Genomic DNA, 22,866 nt, shown 5'->3' with positions numbered 1-22,866 from the left:
CTGCAGGATGTGAGGAGCATTGGGTGTCAGGCATAGAAGGAGCTATTAGAGGGGAGACGTTAAGTGTGGTGGTGGGGGAGGAGGAGACCAGAGCTAGCTCCCTACCACTGTAGAGCACAAAGCTGCTCTCTGTAACTTAAGAAGCCCTTATCTGAACCCAACCTCCACAGACTTGAGACAAGTCGAAGCTGCCACGTCTACATTCTTTATTATAACAGCTTGCTATAGTGTGGCTCTTAAGAATTCCGAAAGTTCCTTAAGTTTGAGGCTCACACCCCAAGGTGGCACTAGTGGGAGATACTAAGAGGCCTTTGCTGATGTGCCCTCAAAGGAGGCTGTGATGGCAACCTCCCGCCCCGCCCCCCGACCTGCAATGCTTTCCAGCCCTGAAGTGAGTCGATTTCCTCTGCTGTGTGCTTTGGCCATGATGTATTGGCTCACCACGAGCAAAAAGCAACAAGACCAAGGAGTCCTGCAGCTGAACCTCCAAAACTACATGTCAAAATGAACCTTGTCCCCATGTAAGTTTGTCATTCCAGCTGTGTTACAGGGTCAGAAAGCTGACTAACACATTGCTTTTTTTTTTTTTTCATAGTCTTTGCAAAGATATAAACATGTCTTTTCTCAGTAAAACCACACTAGGCCTTTATGTGGCACGAGCAAGCCCCGATTAAGAAGATAGCCAACTAGGATAGCTCATTAAAAGCTGGAAGATTCCAGCAAGGCTCATTGCAAGTCTGTCTCCAGGCCTGGGAGTGGGACAGAGCCAGAGGGGGAAAAAAAAGTGAGAGTGGAAGAAAATCAGGGTAATGAAGAACAGGAAAGGGGGAGGGAGGGAGAAAGGGAGGGGGAGGGAGGGGCTGACAGTGAGTCTCCGAGGCTCTGGAGAACTTCAGGGCTGAGTGATGTGTTCAGCAGAGCAGGAGTGAGGCCCATGAGGCTTTAGGGAAAAAAAAAAAAGAATGTTCAGATAAAAACCAAAACATCTGTAGTGGTAACGCGCTTGTCTTTGCGGAAATGCCTTTATAAAGTGTAATTGCAAAGCCCCATAGAGGAAGAGGCCAAAGACTGCACAAAGGCAGAGGGCCAGAGGGCACAGATGGGGCCCAGGGCCTCAGTTTCTTTCAGGTACCTGGAGGCTCCACACTGTCTGCCGCCCTCCCAGGGTGAATCCTGACTGGAAAGCACACTCCCCTGCTCTCCTCTCTGTGAATAGCCACAGAATGTGTGGGGCGGATAGTTCTACACTGGCTCTGCAGAGCACAGACTCTTCTAACTTCTGGTTAACCACAGCTAGCAGGGGGCTGGCTGGATCTGTAACTTGGGGAGCTAATGCCAGAGCCTCTGCATTTTCCAGCTTTGCTCTGCACAGTGAATACTCCTATAGAACACAGACTCCTGCGGGAGGACCGCACATTTTTCCAGCACTGCGCTCCTGTATTCCTACTTGGCCTGACATTTGACTAGGCCTCCCTGTACTGGCTTTATGCTGAACGGCTTAGTTTATTTGCTCAACTCCCAAGCCAGAGCCAGAATTTTGAGTTATATTCAAAGAACAAATGCCATGGGAAATCTCCTTAAGATGAAACTTGACAAGGGCTGTGAGAGATGTTCTGGAACCGAGGAGCTGAGTCTGAAGCCCAGGACTTTGGCTGACTATGCACCTCCCCAGAGCCTCTGTGTTCTCTGTGAAAACAAGAGCAGACTATCCACTCTGTCAGATCCCCTCCTGCCTGCTCCTCGCTCACCTTAAAGTCACAACCAGTAAGCCCCAGTAGGGGTGTGTGCAATCCGCCAGTGTTACCAGCACCAGGCCCAGACTTCGTACAGGAATTGATGATCAGGGTCACACCCATTTGTTCAAGGCCATGTTAAAGGATAGGCTTTTAGGTAAATTGCTTGCTGGGTAAAGTAGTACTCTGGAGACGTGGCACTGAGATTCACTGCCACCCTTTGATCCCTCTGACTATCAGGGATAGCTCAGCTATTCTGTGCCCTTAGGCAGAACCTGTGCACAACTGTCCATGCCCAAACAAAATGGAGAAAACATTCTCTGTGTACATGAAAGTTATCCTTTGGCAGATATAAGAACGGTGCAAGTACCTTTATTTAGGGTAATTAATTAAACTACTTGCAATCAACCACTAGGAGCTTATTTTTTCATGCTATCAAAGAATAACACTCTAGGAACCCAGTATGGTGATGCCAATACTGGTCTTGGAGGCCTTGGAGAAAGCCCTCGCACTACCGTTAGAGCCTATGTAGTTTGGCTCTATCCTTTACTCTCCCATGAGAGCTTCATGGACCACATAACTTCTCTAAACCTAAGTTGTCTCCGCTGAAAGCAAAACAAAGGTTAGGAGTTTCTCTTTAGCTTACCTGTTGTGGTGACCCCATGACACTGGAAGTACAGCTTTCAGTGGGTGCTTTATAGGCATAAGCCCAGCTGTTATTTGACCTCAAATCCATACTCACTTACCCCTGGCATGATTATCTTCTCGATGTCTTTGATTATGTCCTCGTATGTTTCTGGCTCCTGGGGGGCAGTGGCAGGGATCAGGGGCCGAAGGTAGCCAGGTTCCACATCAGGGTACACTGGACGTCCCTCAATGCCATCCAGATAGTCAGCTATATAATCCACCATCTCCTTGCCTCTCCTCCGGAATTCACGGGAATCCATGTTGAAAACTGCCCACAGAGAGAATAGAAATCAACCAATAAAACATTATAACTCTGAACTGGGCGGGGGTGGGGGGGCAAGTCCAGGGAGCAGTGATTCTATATCATAGAGACCCTCAGTCCCCAACCCAGCATCCCTTGCCGCCTTCTATGTCTGGATGAGATAGACATGCCACTGGATCCACACAGTGCTGCACAATGGCCACTCCACATCTCACAAGACAGTCAGCAGAAGACAGAACAGCACCCTTATTTAAAAATAAAAACATTGCAGTAAAATGCAAGAAGCACACAGTTATGGATCCCTCCGACTTTAATGACAAATACTGGTTCCCATTCTGGCCCACATTCTGCCTGTATGTACCCTTTGTTAGCCATCTGAATGAGAGCCTTGCACTTCGAGCCCCACTTTTCAGCTGAGAGATGAAGATGGTTACGGCAGCCCCTGAAGAATGGGTAAGGGTAGGGCCACAATCTGTGGAAGCTCAGCCCAGAGCCTAAGACAGCACAGCCCTGTCCAAAGCTAGATATATCTTTTCCTGGAATCCCATCTCCTGGTAACCTGCACCTTTGCCTATAATCTGCTTATCAGAATGGTACTTTCTTTATATTACCCAAGTCAGACACACAGGCAGCTATCAGAGTTTGTGTTCGTTATCTTCTTCAACATTCCAACAATCTGAGTAAAACTGACATACAGTCATTTTTCTACCAGGCACTTACTGCGGCTTACTTGGGCTGCAGATCATGAGACAACCTTTTTGCAGTACATTTCTTGAGTCGTTTTAAACAGTAAAATCACAAGAAAAACAGAAACAATATAAAAGATGAGGTCAAAGCAGATTAGGGGGCGAAAGGACTCTTAATTTACATCACAAGAGCTCAGAACACAAGGCAGAGAAGCGCCTGGTTCAACCGCAGGGGGATTGTGTGCTTCTGATGATTCGCAGAGTTCCCTGGCTCTGTACTTGGTCAGGAAGGCAGAGTGAGCCTTAAGTGAGGATTCAGATACAAGTTAGCATGCTGGAGAACCTGGGTGTCTGGAATTTATGTTTGGTAAAAATCAAATGTATTTTCGAAGCGAGAAAGATAGACAACCTGCTAGAATCCTATCATCCCCATTTGTAACATGTGTCTTTCCTGAATAGTTTCTAAATTTGTGAGAGACAATTGAAAGCTAAACAAAGGATACATTTCTAAATCCCTCCCTTAGTCCAGAGCTTTGTAATTGAAGATGGATTTTCCATCAGAGTAAGTACTGGGGATGAGTCAAATCCATTGTGATTAGCAATGGAGCTGACCTTCATGTCATGTTCCCAGCACTGCCCCATGCTCCCCATTGTCTGGGATGGGAGGGGGGGCTGGACAGATTTTGTGATGTTAAATGCGTTCAAAATGATTCATCAGACACTTTTTTAAAATGGGAAGACAGATTTTTATTCAAGAGTATTGCATAGGGGAAAAAAGTTTGCCCTCAACTTTGAAACACCAGGGACAGATGGGGAGCTGTAGCCAAAGGGGGATTACTCAGGGCTTTCCGGAGGAGTGAAGCCCACCATATACATATACTTCTAACTACAAAAGGGAGTTTATTGGGTTGACTCACATGCTCAGAGGCTGTTTCTTCTCACAATGGCTGTCAGCAAGCTGGAGGACTAGAAACAAGTTGGCACTTAAGTCCAAGAAACCGGAAGTCTCCGTACAGGATCGACCAATGATCAACCAAAAATCAAAGCCCTGGAGGTACCACAGGGAGTCATTGGGTGTTGGTATTTATTGAGAGACAGAAGAAGCCAGAGTCTGATGTTCACCAGTCAGGACAGCAGCAAAAAACAGATACCTGCTAGGGCAGAGCAGTAGAACTTCCTCCTTTAGCCTTTTGATTCATCTGACCCAGTCTATTGGTGCTGCTCAGATGCAAAGCTAGTTCTTCTGTCAGTTCACTGACCACCCTCCAAGAGTTTCTGGTAATATCGTCCCATAAGCAGCGAGACATGTGCTTTACCAATTTCCTAGGTGTCTCTCACTCTAACCAATCAACCAAGGGCAACGATGATAGCACCCACTAAACCCAATGAGTAAGAAAAATTACTGAGAACATAGGAGTTAGTCTCAGGGTTGGGAAGTAGCAAGCTGGATCAGATACCAAGGGTGGAAAGAGATGAGATACATGTGATTAGATGCTAGCAATATCCGCTTTGCAGGGCTTCTTTGTCAAACTGGGTTTAAGCTGACTAATGTTGAGCTAGGAGATAGTTGGTATCCAAGGACAACGTGCCTGATCAGGTTTTTCCTTCCTCCAATGTTCTCCACTAAAGGGACTACACACAGGCATGATTTAAAGATGACCCAGCCTCCATTTCGGAGTTACCATTTGGGTACACATTTCAGCCAAGAGTGCTTAGGAGACAATGGTGATATATAAGATAAGCTATAAATTACAGCTAAGCAGGAGGCAGGAGGGAAACCATATTGATAAATGCATTCTGTCCTGTGCCTTCTCACGATGACATACTACATACGCACTGGGACCTGGCTACAGTCAGATGGTGCCCCTCCTTTGCTGAGTATTACCATCATTACCTGTTTCCAGCTCTGTTTGTGGGAAAAGGTGGCGGGAGGAGGGCGTCAAACTGCAGAGCTGAGGTTCAGGGTCAAGAGATGACCTATTCATACAGATCCTGACTCATGTTTAGTGGCTATACACCAACACACTTCTCGAATTGCTACCATATTAACTCTCGTTTTCCTTAACTGAAAATAAAAATCAAGATTTTTGTTTTGGTAATGAGAGTACCGCCACAATCAATTTATTGTATTGAATAGATACATAGGAATAGCTTTGGACAGTGCTACGAAGAATTGTCAGTTATAGTAGCTCCCCATTGTTTCGATTTTCTTCTTCTGAGGTTTCAGTTACTTGAAGTCAGCTGCAACCCCAAAACGTTGAATGGAAAATATATGGCTTGCAATTTTTAAGTTGTACACTCATCTGAATAGCATAATGGCATCTGTGCCTTCCTGTTCTGTGTCACCACGTACATAAAGCATCCTTTAGTTCAGTGTTTCTCCACTGTATAATATACTACTGCCTGTTAGTCGTCACAACACAGCAGTTCTTTGTCCAAGTAAGCCTCGTACTAACGCAATAACTTTCCCGTTGCATATTCGCTATCGTTAACTTCTTTCTGTGTCTTACTTGTGAAATAAGCTTCAGCCCAGGTACATATGCATAGGATACATTTCTGCCCTTAGTTTCAGGGAGCCTCTGTAGGTCTTGAACCGTAGCTCCCTATGAATTACAGGCAATTATTCTAGTAGCTTTTGATAATTACTCTAAAGCAAGCCTCTTACCTGTTCTGCATGGTTTTTTTTTTTTTTTTTTTTTTTTTTTTTTTGTTTCACACTAAAAAAAAAAAAAAAACGAAAAAGTCCGAAAAGTGGAAAACATTTGATCACTTCTTTAGGACAAATTTTTCTAGAGATATATGGCTTTAGTGTTTTTAAATTATACTGCTAAATTTCTCTGAGCACACTGTTTTATCAGGCTTCTCCTTTGATGGGGAGTGCTATACAGTCACAGAGGTTAATTTTAAACTTAACCTGTCTCCTAAGCATGAATGGTTCTCTTTTACCTCTGATTATTGAAATCAACCAGTGCTTAGATGTTGCTCTGACGTCTGGATTTCTTCATTTATGAATTGCTTATTCACTGTATCTTCCACTAGATACCAGCAACTTTTTATTTAATTGCAAGGATCCTAACACATTAAAAAAAAATCTTCTACCGTCATATCTGTTTGTTTATGTTTTGTGATGTTTTCCTCATTTTTGTCTGACCTAATGTGGGGTGATTTTATTCTGACTTTTAAGACTCAGAATGAAGAGCTTTTGCAGGAGATTTAATTTTTATGTGTCAAAATCTCACAAATTCCCCCTTATGATTTGAACCTCACATGTGATTTTTATGCCTTTAAAAGTAACCATTTTTGCAATCCCTTTTTATAGGAAGCTGAAGTATCTGAATGTCATACAAACCTGAGAGAGGCCCTCAGCCTCCCAGCCCAGCAGTGGTGTCTGTCTCCTGGGAATAACATAGCTTTATGGACAAAGCAGGATGTGCCAGGGAAAAACAAATAAGCATGCACCCCCGCTATGGAAGGAAATATTCCTAGTCAAACAGTAACGTAATACCTGCTTATTCTTTTCAAACCATCCTGTCATTTATTTGAAGATTATTTTCCACTGAAACCTTTGCAGAAGGTACTTAGAGCAAAGCCTCAAGAGACTCTCACGCTCATTTTGGAGCTGTCTGATATTCATGGCTCCGAGCTGGGCAAATATTAGCTGGAAGATGTAGACGGTGATAAGGCCAACGGCCTACACTTCTCCAGACCCTGAAAGGGTTTCTGTTGACACAACCTGATTTGTCTCGGCAGCAGCTGCACCGCATAGATTTTGCACGGAAGCCCTGTCATGGTTGGTGCCTGTGTGGGGAGCCAGGCACCTCCCTGGAGGCTTTATCATAGGAATGACAGTCAGCACAGCTCTATACTCATGGGCTTTAGGAAGATAAGAACTCCCAATCAACCCTCAGTTACGAAGTTATTATTGTTGTAGCTTTCTGTTCCACTGCTGTCCTTTGGTAACCGAGAATAAGTGAATAAATAAATGAATGAATCCGTTCAGCCTTGTAAATATTTTATTTCTGCTCTATTGTATGTTGGATCCAACCGTGCTTTTATGACATCTCAAAAAGCTGCTTATCACATCTCTGGTAGAGTCATAGCTACTGTAGAGACACCCACAACCACACCCTCATCTGCTCTGGGATCAGATAATTTTAACCATGCCTAGGCTATAGTTTTTACTCTCTGCAATTTCTCTTCTTGGACTCGTCTGCCATAGCCAGTTTCCTAGAGTCCAATCTAGGCCCCTACTTACATTCTTACAAATTGAATGGGAGGTGGTACAGTAATTCTACTTCTGTGGGACCTTGGTGAAGACTTCCTGTTGCGGACCTGAAGCCTGCTTCACTGAAGGGACATGTACATTCTACTGTGGCATGTGTCAGGGTGTAAGGTCCTGTGGGCCGAGGGAAGGACAGCGAAGTTCCAAACACCCATGCATGGTCCTGCCTAGCATTTCACATTTCCATGCTTCTATCCGAAACCATAAGAAATGTTTCTAGCCATGAGAAATCGCTAATAATTTGAAGAAAGACTATCTGAAACTTCATCTCAACAACAAACTCCCATGTCCCCTAAGCCTTTTTAGACTCTGAAGATGCTGGCTAATGAAATGCTTTTAAATGAATTTTCTGGCCAGCGTTTTTTCCCCCACTGTTAACTGTGAAGCACAAGAATAGTCAAAATTGGCTCAAGAGCTGCTTGGTATGTGCCAGTGTCAGGTGATCCAAGGTCAAGGGTTCATCTTCAATTACCATGGAGCCTTCAACCTTCAACCTTTCTAAGGTTTCCTGTCAACTTTTGCAAAGGCAAACAGGCATGAAAGCACCCCCAGGAGTGCCATCCATAGGATGAAAAGAGGCTACATGCTGAGTGCCTGCAGCCCAGTCGCACTCAGGAAAAACTTTTATTAGGCAGCAGGGAAGTATTGTGCAGGGGAGGGGGGTGGGATGTGAGAATCCTCCTCTCCTCTCCTCTCCTCTCCTCTCCTCTCCTCTCCTCTCCTCTCCTCTCCTCTCCTCTCCTCTCCTCTCCTCTCCTCTCCTCTCCTCTCCTCTCCTCTCCTCTCCCCTCCCCTCCCCTCCCCTCCCCTCCCCTCCCCTCCCCTCCCCTCTCCTCTCCTCTCCTCTCCCCTCCCCTCCCCTCCCCTCCCCTCCCCTCTTCTCCTTTCCTCCTTCTCCTCCTCTCCTTCTCCTCCTCCTCCCCTCCCCTCTCCTCCTCCTCCCCTCCCCTCTCCTCCTCCTTCTCCTCCTCCTCCCCTCCCCTCCCTTCCCCTCCCCTCCCCTCCCCTTCCTGTTGCTCCCCTTTTCTCTCTCTGCTTTGCCTCCTGCATCCCAGGCTAGATTGAGGCTCAGAATGGTCTTGTACTCCTATTCTTCCTGCTTCCACTTCCCATGTTTACAAACCACAGACTAGTCTGCTCTACACCAGACACAAATTTGGGTGTTTTAGTGTTTTAAGTAAGGGGGAAAATTCACTGAGCAGCAGCAGCAGCAGCAGCAGCAGCAGCAGCAGCAGCAGCAGCAGCACAAGGTTTTTTTTTTTTTTTTTTTCTGGCTGTAGAGGCCACTCCCTCACACGATCTTGCTTGCATTTCTGCCCTATGGCTCGAAAGCTTCCCTTTCGAGTGGAAAGCCTGCCACCGTTCTGTAACCACCCACCATTTCCTTTTCAGTCTTGAGAAGTAGCCTGCACTAACCACAGATCTTCTAAAAGTCAGAGCCAGGGAATATGGAGACAGCACTCAGAGCTCAAGTCTATGCTCATATCTGATTTGGGTTTATCTTTGGGTGGCATGTGTTTCTGGCCACTGGTCAGGCAGGAAAGAAAGAGAAAAGAGAGATCAGGGTCCCATGGTCTCCTTCTCAGGGATATCCCAATGACCTAAGGACCTTCCACTAGATGTCTTGTCACCTGTCAATAACAGTATAACTGAACCACTCCACCGAACCAGAATACCCTGTTAGCAAGGTCCCGTTTTAGTTGAATTCAGGCTCTGGCTCCTACTACCCCTGAACTAACATGAGCTCTGAGCATCTTAACAGATGTTGCAAATGCCCATTGCCTGACAACTGCTAGAAAAGTGTCCTAAAGCGGCATCAGAACTTGGGGTCTGATCATCCCCTGAGCCTCAGGCACAGTCATGATGCCCAAATGCCTCCCAGGGCATATAATATACCGGCTTCAGAGGCACATTAGTTGGTAAGAGGCCATGTTCATTACGAAGGAAAACAAGAAGCCTAGACAGCACTTGTTGAGATGTAACCATAGCCAGTCTTTCACATTAGTCCATTTGTGCCACTGCAGAAGACATGGCAAACCAGGTGGCTTACACCCCACAAACAATGGTTTTATAAAGTTGCAGGGGCTAGGATTCTGAAATCACATTTGCTTTCAGGCAGGGTGCCTATCCCAGGCTCACACTATTGGCTTCTTGCAGTGTTCATGGAGAAAGGAACGAGGGCTCACCTCATTCCCGTCTTCCAGACCCAAGCACCCACAAGGTCTCACTTCCTATAACCACTATGTCCTGTGGTAAAATGGGACATATGAGCTTGGAAGTATAGAAACCACAGTCCTTTGAACTCCATTTCCAACCTGTGAGATACCCACAATTCCACACTCCACACAGAACTGTAATGATGCTCAGGATGCTCACAGTGTACCAGTTCTCCCTACCCTTGCCCTTCTGCAGATGAGAAAGGGGTCACTGATTCCTTCCTATTTCCTCTTTTGTAACCATGATACATCTAAATATTTTCTTGGCTGAAAGTGTATAGAGTTTAAGTAATGATTTTCAGCTCTGTTCTCCTGGGGAAATACTATTTCTAATCATATCACCATGCTGTGACCCAAGCTATAGAAAACTAGAAAAAAAAATCATAACATTTGTGACTTTAAAAGAAAAAAAGATAACATTTGGGACTGAGAGATCGCTTTCTTTTTTTTTTTCTGTTTGTATTTGACTTTCTCCATATGCCTATCTGCAAAAACATAGCCAATAATTTACCAAGTCTCACAGTTCACTTGCCTTTCCTGTAGGCTAGAGACCCCTCAGTCTGTGTTCTAGTGACTGCCTCTCCGTAATAGTCTCATATTGGTTTATTGTCTTTGCAAACACTGACACCTGGCACTGTGGGTTTATTTGGTGCCCTTTGGTACCCGCTTCTGATAGTCTCAATTTTCTCTCAAGAATGAGGTCAATGGTAAACACTGACTTCTCAATTCGTCAGCACAGTTGCTGGTCTGTCACTGTGTTGCTAAGAACCCTGTATTTCAGACTCTTCCACATTCAGTTCTGAGAATACATTGACATTTGGTTGTCACATTATATTGTCCAAGAAACCAAACAAATAGGTATTTCCTAACCTTCTGTTAAGCACATGGTATTCACAGTATCTTACTTAGTACTCAATAACCGTGTAAGGTGAGGTAAGGATTATTATTACAGATAACCCAAGTCACAGAGCCAGCAAGTGTGGATGGGCACAGTCTTCTCTCCTTCTGAAGCCAGCCTCTTCGCAATCAGCCCTTGACCTGGGTATCCCACCCTGTCTCTGTAGCCTGAGAGGCACAGGTGGACCTCAACAGCTCTCCTGCCAGGACTGATGGAGATGTTAGCTGCAACCCCAAGTACAGTTGCAGTGGTCCAGCCTTTGCCACTAGGTTTCTGCCACCCCTAACTCACAGGAGGACAGAAGAGTAGCTTCAGGAGGAGGACTAAGACACCATGCTGCCTACTACCTTAGGTGCATCTCCATGGGAACAGGCTGGGCTAGCCTGCTGTCCTCTGTTCCCTCCATTTGCACATCAGCTTTGCAGAGCAGAGCCCTCTTCAGAAGGAAGAGAGTAGACAGGAAGCAACAGTTGGCTTGCATACGCTTACATATATCAAAAGGGGTATGTATACATGGGCCTATCCCAGCAGAAAGGCAAGCCTACTTCCTTACCACCTCATGCCACTCAGTCAATGGGATTTTAACTTTCCCTATAAACCTGCTCTACTTGCCTATGAGGTACATCTGTGTCTCCTGAGGGCCTTCCTGCCAGAATGCCTAGAAACAAGAAAACAACCTTAAGATTGTTCTAAAATACCAATGAGCAATCATTTCCTGGACACTTTCTCAAACTTAACGCCAGACAGAAGATGAGTTTGCAAAAGTTCAGGGGGAAGTCTTCATGATAATCAACAGCCCCAAGAGAGGAAAACAAACAGAATTAGATCCCTGGACATTTCTTTGGCTATGTGAAGTTTTAAAGGAGAATGTAAATTTCCTTATCTTATTAGTACAATCCATGTGTGGAGGCCCACACACCATGTGTCCAGGGAAAAGAAAAGGATGCTGTCAGAGATGACAAGGTCTTATTTCTCTGCAGACATTCAGATTCCCTGTCCCTGCTAGTTCTTCATTGTCCTGGGATACACTGATCTAGGATACTGCAGGCTCCGACTGCGCTTGGGGTGAGCCAGAGCAAAGTCTGTTCCTCTCTGGCACCCCTCAAAGTTCTAAAGGAGGCCAGCTTTCCTGAGATTGTCACCTTTACTTTGATCCTGTTTTGGAGGAGAAACATAGTGTTTCCTAACAAGAAATTGTGTACAAGGAACTGAACTGGAAGTCTTTGAAGAAGAAGAGGAAGAAGAAAAAAAAAAAAAAAAAAAACAACTAAGAGGAAAACCCAGGTCACTTGACTAAAGTTACCTTGGAAACTAGAGCTAAGAGGATGCGGAGGGCAGAGTGCACCTTTCTACTTGTAGCTGCCTTGCTTGTTTATAACAGAGCTCCCAGATCCTAAACATCCATTGTGTGCCCAGCCCTTTAGGAATGAGATTACTACAATATGTCAGAGGATGCTGTTAGTCATCCCTCACCTGTAAAGGCACACCTAGCTCTGCAGCCCCAAAGCTGCCTCTTGCTTTCTATCTCACAGTTGCAGGAGTCTCCTGAAAGCCAGTCCACTCACTTTGTTATGTTGCCACAATAGTTCAAATAGCAAGGGTTAAAAAGCCATCAGAAGTTCCCAATTCTATGCTGCACTCCTATAGAAATGATTCAAAACAGACAGGCAGAGACTGGTACCAAATTTCTCAGGACGTTCCCTTAGCAGCCCTGTTACCTGTGCATGTTGGATGCTTAGCCTTCTCAACCAGCAGTATCTCTATCCTTAGAAAGACATCATGACCAAAATCAACCACAGACGCCCACTCCAGCCCCAGGGTCGTTGTCTACCAGCAGTGGGTGCTGGGGTCTGACCCTGAGCCATGTAGACAAAGAGATGTACTCACAGGCAGCTGGAGTCGCCTCCTCTCTATTCGCTCTCTTGCTCTCTCTCTCTCCTTGGTGACAGTTAAAAGACACAGAGGATGCGATTGCCATTTATGTAGACAAAGTGTCCGCCTCCCGAAGCCAATCAGCAGCTTTCTCTGCATTATTTACCCAGAGCTTCTGCTCCCTTTCCCTGTATGCCTCCTGCTCCACAGGATGGAGCCCAGCAGGGCAGAGGGAACAATGGGGCCTGGAGAGAGGCCCAGAAGTGGGTCCTGGGTTCCCTGTCACTGTGTGGAACCCGGATTAAAGACCATGGTTCCTAATGGCTCCTGGCAACTCAAAACCCAGGTTTCATTCTAGGGGCGAATCCTGGCTCATCCTGGCCCTGCTTCATCCATCCACAGAGACCACTGGAATTCTGACACAGAGGCTGTAAGGGACTGAGAATGCCAAACCTAAATCTCACTCAACTCCTTCAAAATACGTTACTGGTTCCTTTGGCCAATCACCATCCAAACCATGTAGGGCTCTATACACTTTTACCCACTGGATAGGAATGAGAAAAGGCAGACCATGCATTCAGCTAATCAGTGTGGTTTACAGGTCTAAATTTGTTTTCTTTTTAAGGGGTACACATTACCAGGTGAATCTAGAACAAAGGCTTTGGCCATACAGAGAAGGAAGAGTGGAAGAAGGGCTGACTTTAAACAGCAACACCATGCAGAAGCCTCTATCAGAACCAGAGACACACATGCACAGAGAATACATACACACACTCACAGAGAACGTGTTATGTACAGAGAATGCACACATGTATAGAGAATGAACACACACACATGTGTACAGCACACATAGACATACAGAGTATTCACACATGCAGAGAGAACAGATTATGTACAGAAAACATATACACATAAACAGAGAGTGCACACATATGCATAGAGGGTACCCACACGTTTATAGATGTCATATCCATGTACAGAGTGCACACACACATGAACATAGTATACATACATGCAAAGAGAGCAAACACATGCACAAAAAGCATACACACACAAACAGCACACACATATGCATAGAGGATACACACTTGTGTACATGGGGCACACACAAATAGATGGCACACACATGCAGAGTACACACACACATTAATAGAGACACATCCATATGTAGAGAGCACACACGTGGATAGTCAATAAACACATGTAGAGAGCACACACACATGCATAGAAGTTACCCACCCATGCACAGAGGATCCACACCTATGAACAGAGAATGAACACACTCATGTACACAGAGCTCACACATGAAGGCACACATATGCAGAAAGGCACACACATGTACACAGGAAACACACATACAGGTACACACAAATGTGAATGCATGTGTGTACATACATCAATACAAATGTATGCATGCAGTCACTGTGCTCATGTATATGCTCACATAAAATGCACATGTATCCAGGCATATGCATACACTGACATATACACAAACACAGATGCATATATAATATACACACAACATGTTCAGAGTTGAGTCAGGAGTACAGTCCAAAGTCAGGAATTCTCCATGATGTGGCCCCAGCAGGATCTCTTCAAAGGCACCTTTGAGACAGTGGAAGTGGCTTCCAGGACAGTGGAATGCACAGAGCACAAGCACAGGCAGCTCCCTCCACTACCAGTGCAGACAGTAGCAATGTGCACAGTGGAGGAGGTAAGGAGATTAGGTCTATCTGCACAGATGGAGCACCCCAGCAACTGGGACCATCACCAGGGGTTGGGGAGGGAGCCTCGTTGAATGAACAGGAGGCTGACAATACCTCCCCTTGCAACACGCGAGCAAACACACACACACACACACACACACACACACACACACACACACACACACGGGGTTGGGGATTTAGCTCAGTGGTAGAGCGTTTGCCTAGCAAGTGCAAGGCCCTGGGTTCGGTCCTCAGCTCTGGAAAACACACACACACACACACACACACACACACACACACACACCTTCCAGATTACCTAGACAACTAGAGAAAGCCTCAGTGAGGTGGGGAAGGCTGTCATCAAGCCGAAACAATATGCCCATATTCTTATGAGGAAAAGGAGTCCCCAGCACCAATTTACAGGTGGGAAAATACCAGCTCAGAGAGATTGGGGTACTTACTGAAGATCACACAGCCGCAGACAGACATTTGAGGACGTAGGCATGTTTAACCTAATTTAAATACTATTCAATGCAGACATATATGGAAGCACTACCTCCAAATTTTATAAAATGTTTCTTTTTTCTTCTTCTTCTTTTTTTTTTTTTTTTTTTGGTTTTTCGAGACAGGGTTTCTCTGTGTAGCCTTGGCTGTCCTGGCACTCACCTTGTAGACCAGGCTGACCTCAAACTCAGAAATCCGCCTGCCTCTGCCTCCCAAGTGCTGGGATTAAAGGCGTGCGCCACCACGCCCGGCTTTTCTTCTTCTTTTTTAAAGATTTATTTATTATTATAAATAAGTACACTGTCACTGTCTTCAGACACACAGCAGAAGAGGGAGTCAGATCTCATTACAGATGGTTGTAAGCCACTATGTGGTTCTGGTTGCTGGGATTTGAACTCAGGACCTTTGGAAGAGCAGTCAGTGCTCTTACCTGCTGAGCCATCTTGCCAGCCCGAATGTTTCTATTAAAAAAGAGAAATCAGTCAACAAAATAAGGCAGGTGATGGCATAGCCTGGGAAAAGGTTGGGGACACCTAGGCATCACAGGGGGACTGTGCTTGGTGAAAGTGAGCCTTCTGAGCTTTAAAGTAGTGTGTGGGTGTGTCTCAGGCTCATGTGTAGAAATTCTTATTGACATTTCTCAGGGAGTAAATTGCAGGTTGGACGGACAAGAATGAGAATACGTAGATGTAATTTTTTTTTTTTAAAGATTAGAAAGGGAGAGACATGGGGTGACAGGGAAAGCCACTGAGGTCAGACCAGCAGGTCCCAGATCTAGTACCGGGATCTGTTTTTAGCGCCTGGGAGGGAGAACTCACAGTTTTTGCATAACAGCGAAGCAGACAGATCAGTGTTTACAACAGAAGCAAACCAAGAGGAACGGATCTAACAAAAGCCGGCAAAAGCTCTGCCGGGTTATGGGGAGACACAAGGGAAGATGATACTAAATGGAAATAAGCCAGCTTGGAGTAGGAACAGCCAGGGTTATAAATACTTGAATTCTTCTCTAACAGGTGAACAGACTCAGCGCCACTGTAATAAAAATCCAACACATGTTTCACTCTGAAATAGAAATGGAGAAGCAGAAGCCCAAGAAAGGCCAGTGAAGTTCAGAGACGAAAGAGCATGGGAGTGCAAATAGACTCGGGGGGGGGGGGGTACTTAAGCAGAATAAAGATTCCAGAAGGCGGGGGGGGGGGGGGGGCGGGGGGGGAGGCCTGAGTGTGGAAAATTGACAGGTGCACATTGCAGACCAAAATGGAACGGGTGGGGTGCTAGATGCCACCACAACTGTGCTCTACTTGGAAGGACACAAAGCCGCATTCTCTCCTCACTCCATTCTGACCTGTAGGGGCAAGCTTCTAAAAGAAACCAAGACGCACGACTTTCACGATATTGGAGCGGAAGGATTTCCTAAATGATTTGCTTTTTCAGCTAGCCATAAAAGATAGACAGATTGGATTTATTTTTCTTATTAGCACTTCAAAGTACAGAAGCTAGAAACTAGAGGGAAGCTTTGAGAAGCATCTTGCTAACTATGGGTGAGCAGTTTTGAAATAAATAAAAATTAAAATAAGAAAAAAGCTGGGTAGTGGTGGAACACACCATTAATCCCAGCACTTGGGAAGTGGAGGCAGAAGGATCTCAGAGTTTGAGGCTAGCCTGGTCTACAGAATGTACAGAAGGACAAGCGTTTGTGAGACATGGAATTCAGGATTCTCATGGGCATGTGAATATGTCTTTGTGGTTGGTAGTCAGAGAAAGGAACTGTTTATCATTAACAGATAGGGTTGAGTCAGCATGTTATAGGGCAACCCTTGTCCTGGCACTTATCTTTAAAGTTCTAATATCATGTTTATTAATTTAGGTGGATTTCCAGGTCAACAGTCATACCTTCTCAGAGTGTGCCAATTTGACTTCCTTCTGGTCTTTATGGGGGACCCAGATACACCTGGCTGTGGGGCTCTCACACAGCAGCCACTGATGTTGAACTAATAACTGCTCAATCTATTTTAAAAGGTAAAATAGATTGTTTATAAACTGAATCCTTTTCCCCACCAAAAACAATGCTAGTGTAAAACTATAATTGAATTGTATGAAGAAGGGAAAAAAAAATCTCTGTTTTCACTCCTTTGTAATAGTGATACACTTTTTACTTTTTAAGATGTGGCTACCAGAACACCTAAAATTCAGATTACTCTGGTAACTGACCCTGAAAATTCTTACTCCTAAAGAATATTGAAAAACCTTTACTTTGGGACAATATTGATTAGAAGCAGTTAACCTGGCAAGTCACCTGGTCCTATTGACATTGAAAGGAATGCTCCTAACATTTTGCTATAATTATAATTGGGAATTCAGTATTGGGTTTTCTTCTGTTCTTCTTCTTAGAATAAATGCTTAAGTGAATCAACCTGGGAGATTTCAAAACTGTTGATGTAATGACTGACAGGTAGTTTGGATATGGAGTGACCTAGAGGACATGGGATGAGTCCCAGACATACCCCCCGCCCCCCACACTCCCACACCATAAATGGTGTTATTTGGAGGCTGTGGAAGCTTAAGGGTTGGATCTACCTGAATCTTGGTCACTGATAACATGAATGGGATATTGGGGCCGCAGCCTCTTCCTCTTTCTTTCACATATACTTGACTATGATGTAAAGGGGTTAGATTTCAGGGATGCTCTGTTTGCTAGATGCAAGGTCCCATATATGAGTAGAGGATCCTCAACTGTGAATTTGACTAGCTGTGTGTCAGAAATGTTTTTAATATTACATCTGCACTGAGCAAGCACATGCTTCTTCTTGCTGTTATCCTGAACAGTACAGTACTGTGAAAAATACTTAATCTCAATCGGGAGCTTCTACCCACCTTTGAGTATTTAGTTCTTGAATAAACGACACTCCAGGTCTTTAATTTATAACAAGCCTTAATCATCACTAGAGCTGAGCAGATGTCTATCCTCTATGCTATTATGTTTATTTTCTTGTCAATAACCCCCCCCCCCCCCACAGATATGATTTACTGTGTTCTGTCTGGGCTGCTCAGAGCTCCAATTACCCACTCCTTGTGGCCATTATTTTTACATTCTTACCCCATCTCCCCTCTCTTCAACTTCCTTTCTCTCCTCGTGGTCTCCTCAGACCCCAAGCCCAGAAACTGCAATCCCTGCCTATGTCTCTTCTGCCCAGCTATTGGTTGTCGGCACCATTATTTAACCAATAGTTTTAAATTAGGGAGCAAGGTCACATTGCACATGGATTCTCTGCTTCCCAGGAGCAACCAAGCCTTGGAGGCGAGTATTTATCATTACAATACTTATCAAAAGATCAAACCTCAACAGCAAGTGTAGTGACAACTTTAGAATTTTGGTTTCTTTAAAATAACACAGAAATATTATAAGAATATGTTTTTGTTTTAATCTTAGATATAGGATATCAGCTTGTTCACAGCAGCTAAGATTTGCTTCCTGTTTTAAGCAGAAGTGTGATTTCTGCTAGCGGCAGATAGTTTCTAGGATTGTGTGACATTTGGAATTGTGGGGACTTTTCAGAAAGTATGTACATGTTAGGGCTCTGCTGGTAGGGTAGGTTGTTGGTTGGTTTTGATAGTTCACAGTTTAGTCATGCACAAAGAAGAAACAACAAGAAGAAATTGGATATCCTGAGGGCAAAGATCAAACTTTCCCCAAGGAGCTCAACCCAGCTAATCAGTTAGAGGTAGTGTGTTGACCTATGGTTGCCCCTTTCCCTTCTATCCTTTTTTCTATCTGGTCTAGTATTCGGGAGCTGAAATGGTGGAGAAAGGGTGAAGAAGGGTAGAAGAAAAAGAACCCACAAAATAGCAAATGCTGGCTGCTATAGAGTTCTAACAACTGTTCACACTGTATTATATATATAGTATCTAGACATGATTCACAGGTATGGGAAGCACTATCTGTTGAAAGCCAAACAGGCCACTTTAAAAAAATATTTATTGATTTTTTTTATGTATATGAATACACTGGTCAGGCAGTGGAGGCGCACGTCTTTAATCCCAGCACTTGGGGGGCAGAGGTAGGTGGATTTCTGAGTTCGAGGCCAGCCTGGTCTACAGAGTGAGTTCCAGAACAGCCAGAGCTATACAGAGAAACCATGTCTAAGAGAGAGAGAGAGAGAGAGAGAGAGAGAGAGAGAGAGAGAGAGAGAGAGAGAGAGAGAGAGAGAGAGAAAGAAATGAATACACTGTAGTTCATCTTCAGACTGTAGCTGCCTTCAGACACACCAGAAGAGAGCTCTGGACCCAATTAAAGATGATTATGAGCCACCAAAGGGTAGCTAGGAATTGAAATCAGGACCTCTTGGAAGAGCAGTCAGTGCTCTTAACCACTGAACCATCTTTCCAACCTAAATAGGCCACTTTTAAAAAGGCACTTGAAAAATTCATGGGTGTTGATTTTCACAGGGTTCCAGGATCCATCCCTCATGAGTACAGAAACAGTGATATTTAGTAAAGATATGTTGGAATTTTTCAATCTAGTGGCATATTTTTAATTTCTCCCAATAATCGTATTAATATCTCTTGTGCATGTTTGAACTTCTATGTGTTTAGAATTGTATTATATGCTTCCCCCCCCAACAAAATATTTTTATTATTTAGTTGGGAATTTCAAACACACACCCCAATCACAACACTCCCTCTCATTCCTCCCAGGTCCACCTTCCCACCCTTGTCCCCTCCCCCACAAAGCAAGCAAGTTAACAAACAAAAACCCCACTTGTATTGCCCATATACTCACTGGAGAATGATCAAACTCCCGGTGGCCAGTCCTTTAAAGAAAGCTGAGTCTTTACACACACACACACACACACACACACACACACCTGCCAGACACTGTCAACTGTGAAGAGTTATGCTTTAACCAGCATCTTTATCACAGTTTTTAAGGACTCTTTTCAATAGCTTCCTATACTAACTGTTCCTTGAAGGAGTAAAATGTCATTTAATTCAGTAATACACTAAAATTATTGAGTTGATTACTCAAATAACTTTATTCAAATGTGAACATCTTTTCTTCCTCAGCCTTCTCCGGGAGTGTCTTCCAGGCAAGGTTCCTTCTAAGGTAGGTCAGAGTTCTGTGAGGGGATTTTCTCAGATCTGGGAGCATGAGCACGGATTTAATTTTCACAGGAACCTTGCAAAGTAGGTTCTATTAAAACTGCCATTTCCCAAATGAGCAGGCTTAGGGAATGAAGCGACTAATGCCACTTTGTTGTGCATGGTCTTGTGAAGAGGAGGCCCTGTTTCCTTTATCTGCTACTAAACTTCCTCCCTGAAGTCATCGTGTCACCACTGCATGGGTGTTCCAGCCCTGCCTGTATGTATGCACACATGTGCAACCAACTACGCAACTGCAATAGAACCGAAAAGTTTGCCAAGACTTCAAGCAAAGAGGAAGCCTTTTGTTATCAACAATCCCTGTTCTCAAGAGAGCCGTCCTTTCAGCACACATTCAGTATTGTGGAGCCCAAGAGTCACAGTAGGAATGGTGCCTTTTCAGCAACTAGTGTCCAGCAAAATATACTACTTACTTGCTTGGAATTTGGATTCTTCACGGGTCCACTCTGTTGTCGGAATTGTCCAGCTCTGCAAACTGAAGAGGAGGTGGCGGCACAACTGTAAACTTGGTGCTTGGGCAACTTACTCTCATCGATGCTTTGAACTGACCCATTTCTTTGTCCTTACATTTTAGCCTTGTATTCTGGTTAAACATTAATTTCTGATGGTATAAAGGTCAAGGCAGTCTAGAGGAAGCACACACACATGGGGGTTGGCGTGTAGCCCTTCTTTGGGCTCCTAAGAAATCTCACCCAGTGAGCTTGATTCACAACAAGCCCTGACAGCTTGGCTCTTTCTTACTTCATAACTCTACCATCTAATGCTTTCTCACACAGTCCTGATTTCATACACTTAGTGTTAGCCCTACTAAGTGAGTCCATAACTCCAACCCCTGTGTTGGGCAAAGGCTGTCTTATTGAAGATCTGTCCAGAGCCTTTAAATTGATCATGGGGTCTCTAGGGCCAGACAATGGGCAGAATCCACCTGCTAGCCTTCTTTCCCAACCCACTGACACTTGTGATACAGAAGACAATATAGTGGATGAGATTTTGATTAACTTCAGGAAAGCCAAGGCTAACAGTTTCACTGGAGCATAAAGGAGAGCCAAGGAAATATCATTAAGAAGGCACATAGGAAAAGCCCACAGAGCACTAAGCACTCACCTTCCGGGCAGGTTGCCAATTTGGACCAGTGGGGACAAAGAACAGAGTCACTGTGAGCATGTGTATGGGCAATCTGGGAAAGGACTGAATCCAGGCAGCTGAAGACAAAATGGCTGTCACCAGAGGTAGTTGCCACAGGCTAGGGGATGGGGTGACATGTGTTCCACAGGGGTAACAGGAAAGGTGGTGGGAGTGGGCTTGGATCCAAGGAATCATACTGTCAGAACTGAGGGAGAATCTGCATGACACTGAGGAGACTCCAGATCCCTCCAAGAATATTTGGAGAAAAGAACGAAAAGGAAGCACTCCAAGCATCAGAGTACTCCAGAAAGCACTCCCTATGTTTTAACCTTACTGTGACTCCAGTATGGAATCCAGACACAAGAGGAAGTAGAGTGGAACTCTTTCTGTTTTCCTGAGGGAAGGGAAGCACAGGGCTCCATGAGGGAAGAATGTTGAGATAAGGAAGTTAGATAGGTTTGAGATATGCTTGTGCGAATGTATGTATATATATATATAGGCACATGTACACACATACCAGGAAGCTTCGGGGAAAGGGGAAAGCCACAGAGATGGGCTTCTTGGGTATGTAACCCAAGGATGGAAGATTTAGTTATGGAGTAACAGAACATGGCCTATGAGACCAGCTTTGGCTCAGGAGAGATGGGAGACAGTAAGCATTCACTTTGGGAATTAAATTTCCGATGTTCTCTTCTTATCTGAGAGTAAATATCCGCTTGGCCTTTCAATATATGAGCTTCACATTCAGAAGAGGTGTCTGGACAGGAAATAACATTATGAGCAGAAATATAACATTATTATGTGACAGGAAATAATAAGAAGCACACGGCTTTAGCAATATGAGCAGGGACATTAAGGACATATCATTTATTAAAAAGTTTCACCCCAAAATAATATTCTCAGCAATATTATGTTATTCACATAACAAGAGAGTTGCTTAAATGTACATGCAGCCTCAGTTCTGAGGGGCCTGGAAATAGGAGATCACTGAGACAGTCTGAGTAAGAAAGTTCCAGAATGAGAAGCTCTGCCATCTAAGGACAGAAGACAGGTGTCACAGCTAAAGTAGAGAAATGTTACCTTCTTCTTTCATATGTTCTGCTCTTGCTACCAATGTCATGGGTTGTGTGACACCTTGGTGAGGGTAGGCACTCCTTATTTATTAGTACATTGTATTCTTTTACAATTTCATATATGGACCCTATGTATGTGATTTCCCCTCCCAGCTAACTCTCTCCTAGTTCCTTTTCATGCTTACTAGCAGCCTCCTTCCCCTACAGATCTCTTTCCCCTTTTAGATGTGTTGGTTTTGTTTAGCTTTCCATGGGTTTAATCAGGGACATTTGTATCATCCTGAGTTTGGAACCAACCATCAGAGCCTGGCCTTGCAGTAGGCATATAACTAGATAGTGTGTTTTCCTCTCTCAGAATCTCTGATTTCTAATAGACCAGCAGACTCTGTGCTAGGGTCACAAGAATTTCCCCCTCTCCAAACTGATTGTTAGACAGCCCAGCTTCCATAGACCCAATTCTAGTATACACAGCTGCTATGAGTTCTTGGCTGTCATGGCTGTATCGTGCTTAGAAAATGGTACTTTGTAACCTTTTCCCCCTTCTCTGGCCTTTTCTGGTCTTCCTGTCCCTTTCCATGCACTGTTCCCTAAACCTTAAAGAGGTGGCCTAAATGTGTCATCCAAGGCTGAGCTCTCAACAGTCCTTTATTCTCAGTGTCTTG

At 44.5% G+C, this 22,866-nt stretch overlaps 1 protein-coding gene across 2 annotated transcripts in view; it reads right to left on the bottom strand.

The window, feature by feature from the left end:
• The window catches only part of Ddc (dopa decarboxylase), an 83,787-nt gene extending 63,219 nt beyond the window's left edge, over positions 1 to 20,568 (bottom strand). The window contains exons 1-2 of one of the 2 annotated variants that reach the window (XM_021177576.2): positions 20,420 to 20,568; positions 2,480 to 2,688 (exon numbers count right to left, since the gene is read on the bottom strand). In XM_021177576.2, the coding sequence (XP_021033235.1) occupies positions 2,480 to 2,680 (201 nt within the window). In that variant the 5' untranslated portion in view covers positions 2,681 to 2,688; positions 20,420 to 20,568. Of the gene's footprint in view, positions 1 to 2,479; positions 2,689 to 12,651; positions 12,720 to 20,419 lie in introns of those variants that run through there. The other variant, XM_029483720.2, reaches the window with a different exon arrangement.
• Positions 20,569 to 22,866: the final 2,298 nt, after the last annotated feature.

Source organism: Mus caroli, unplaced genomic scaffold, assembly GCF_978045245.1.
Source record: "Mus caroli unplaced genomic scaffold, Mus_caroli_1 scaffold_13, whole genome shotgun sequence".
NCBI classification, from domain to species: Eukaryota; Metazoa; Chordata; class Mammalia; order Rodentia; family Muridae; genus Mus; species Mus caroli.
Note: the sequence above shows the minus strand (reverse complement) of the source record. Positions and strands in the feature narration are given on the sequence as shown.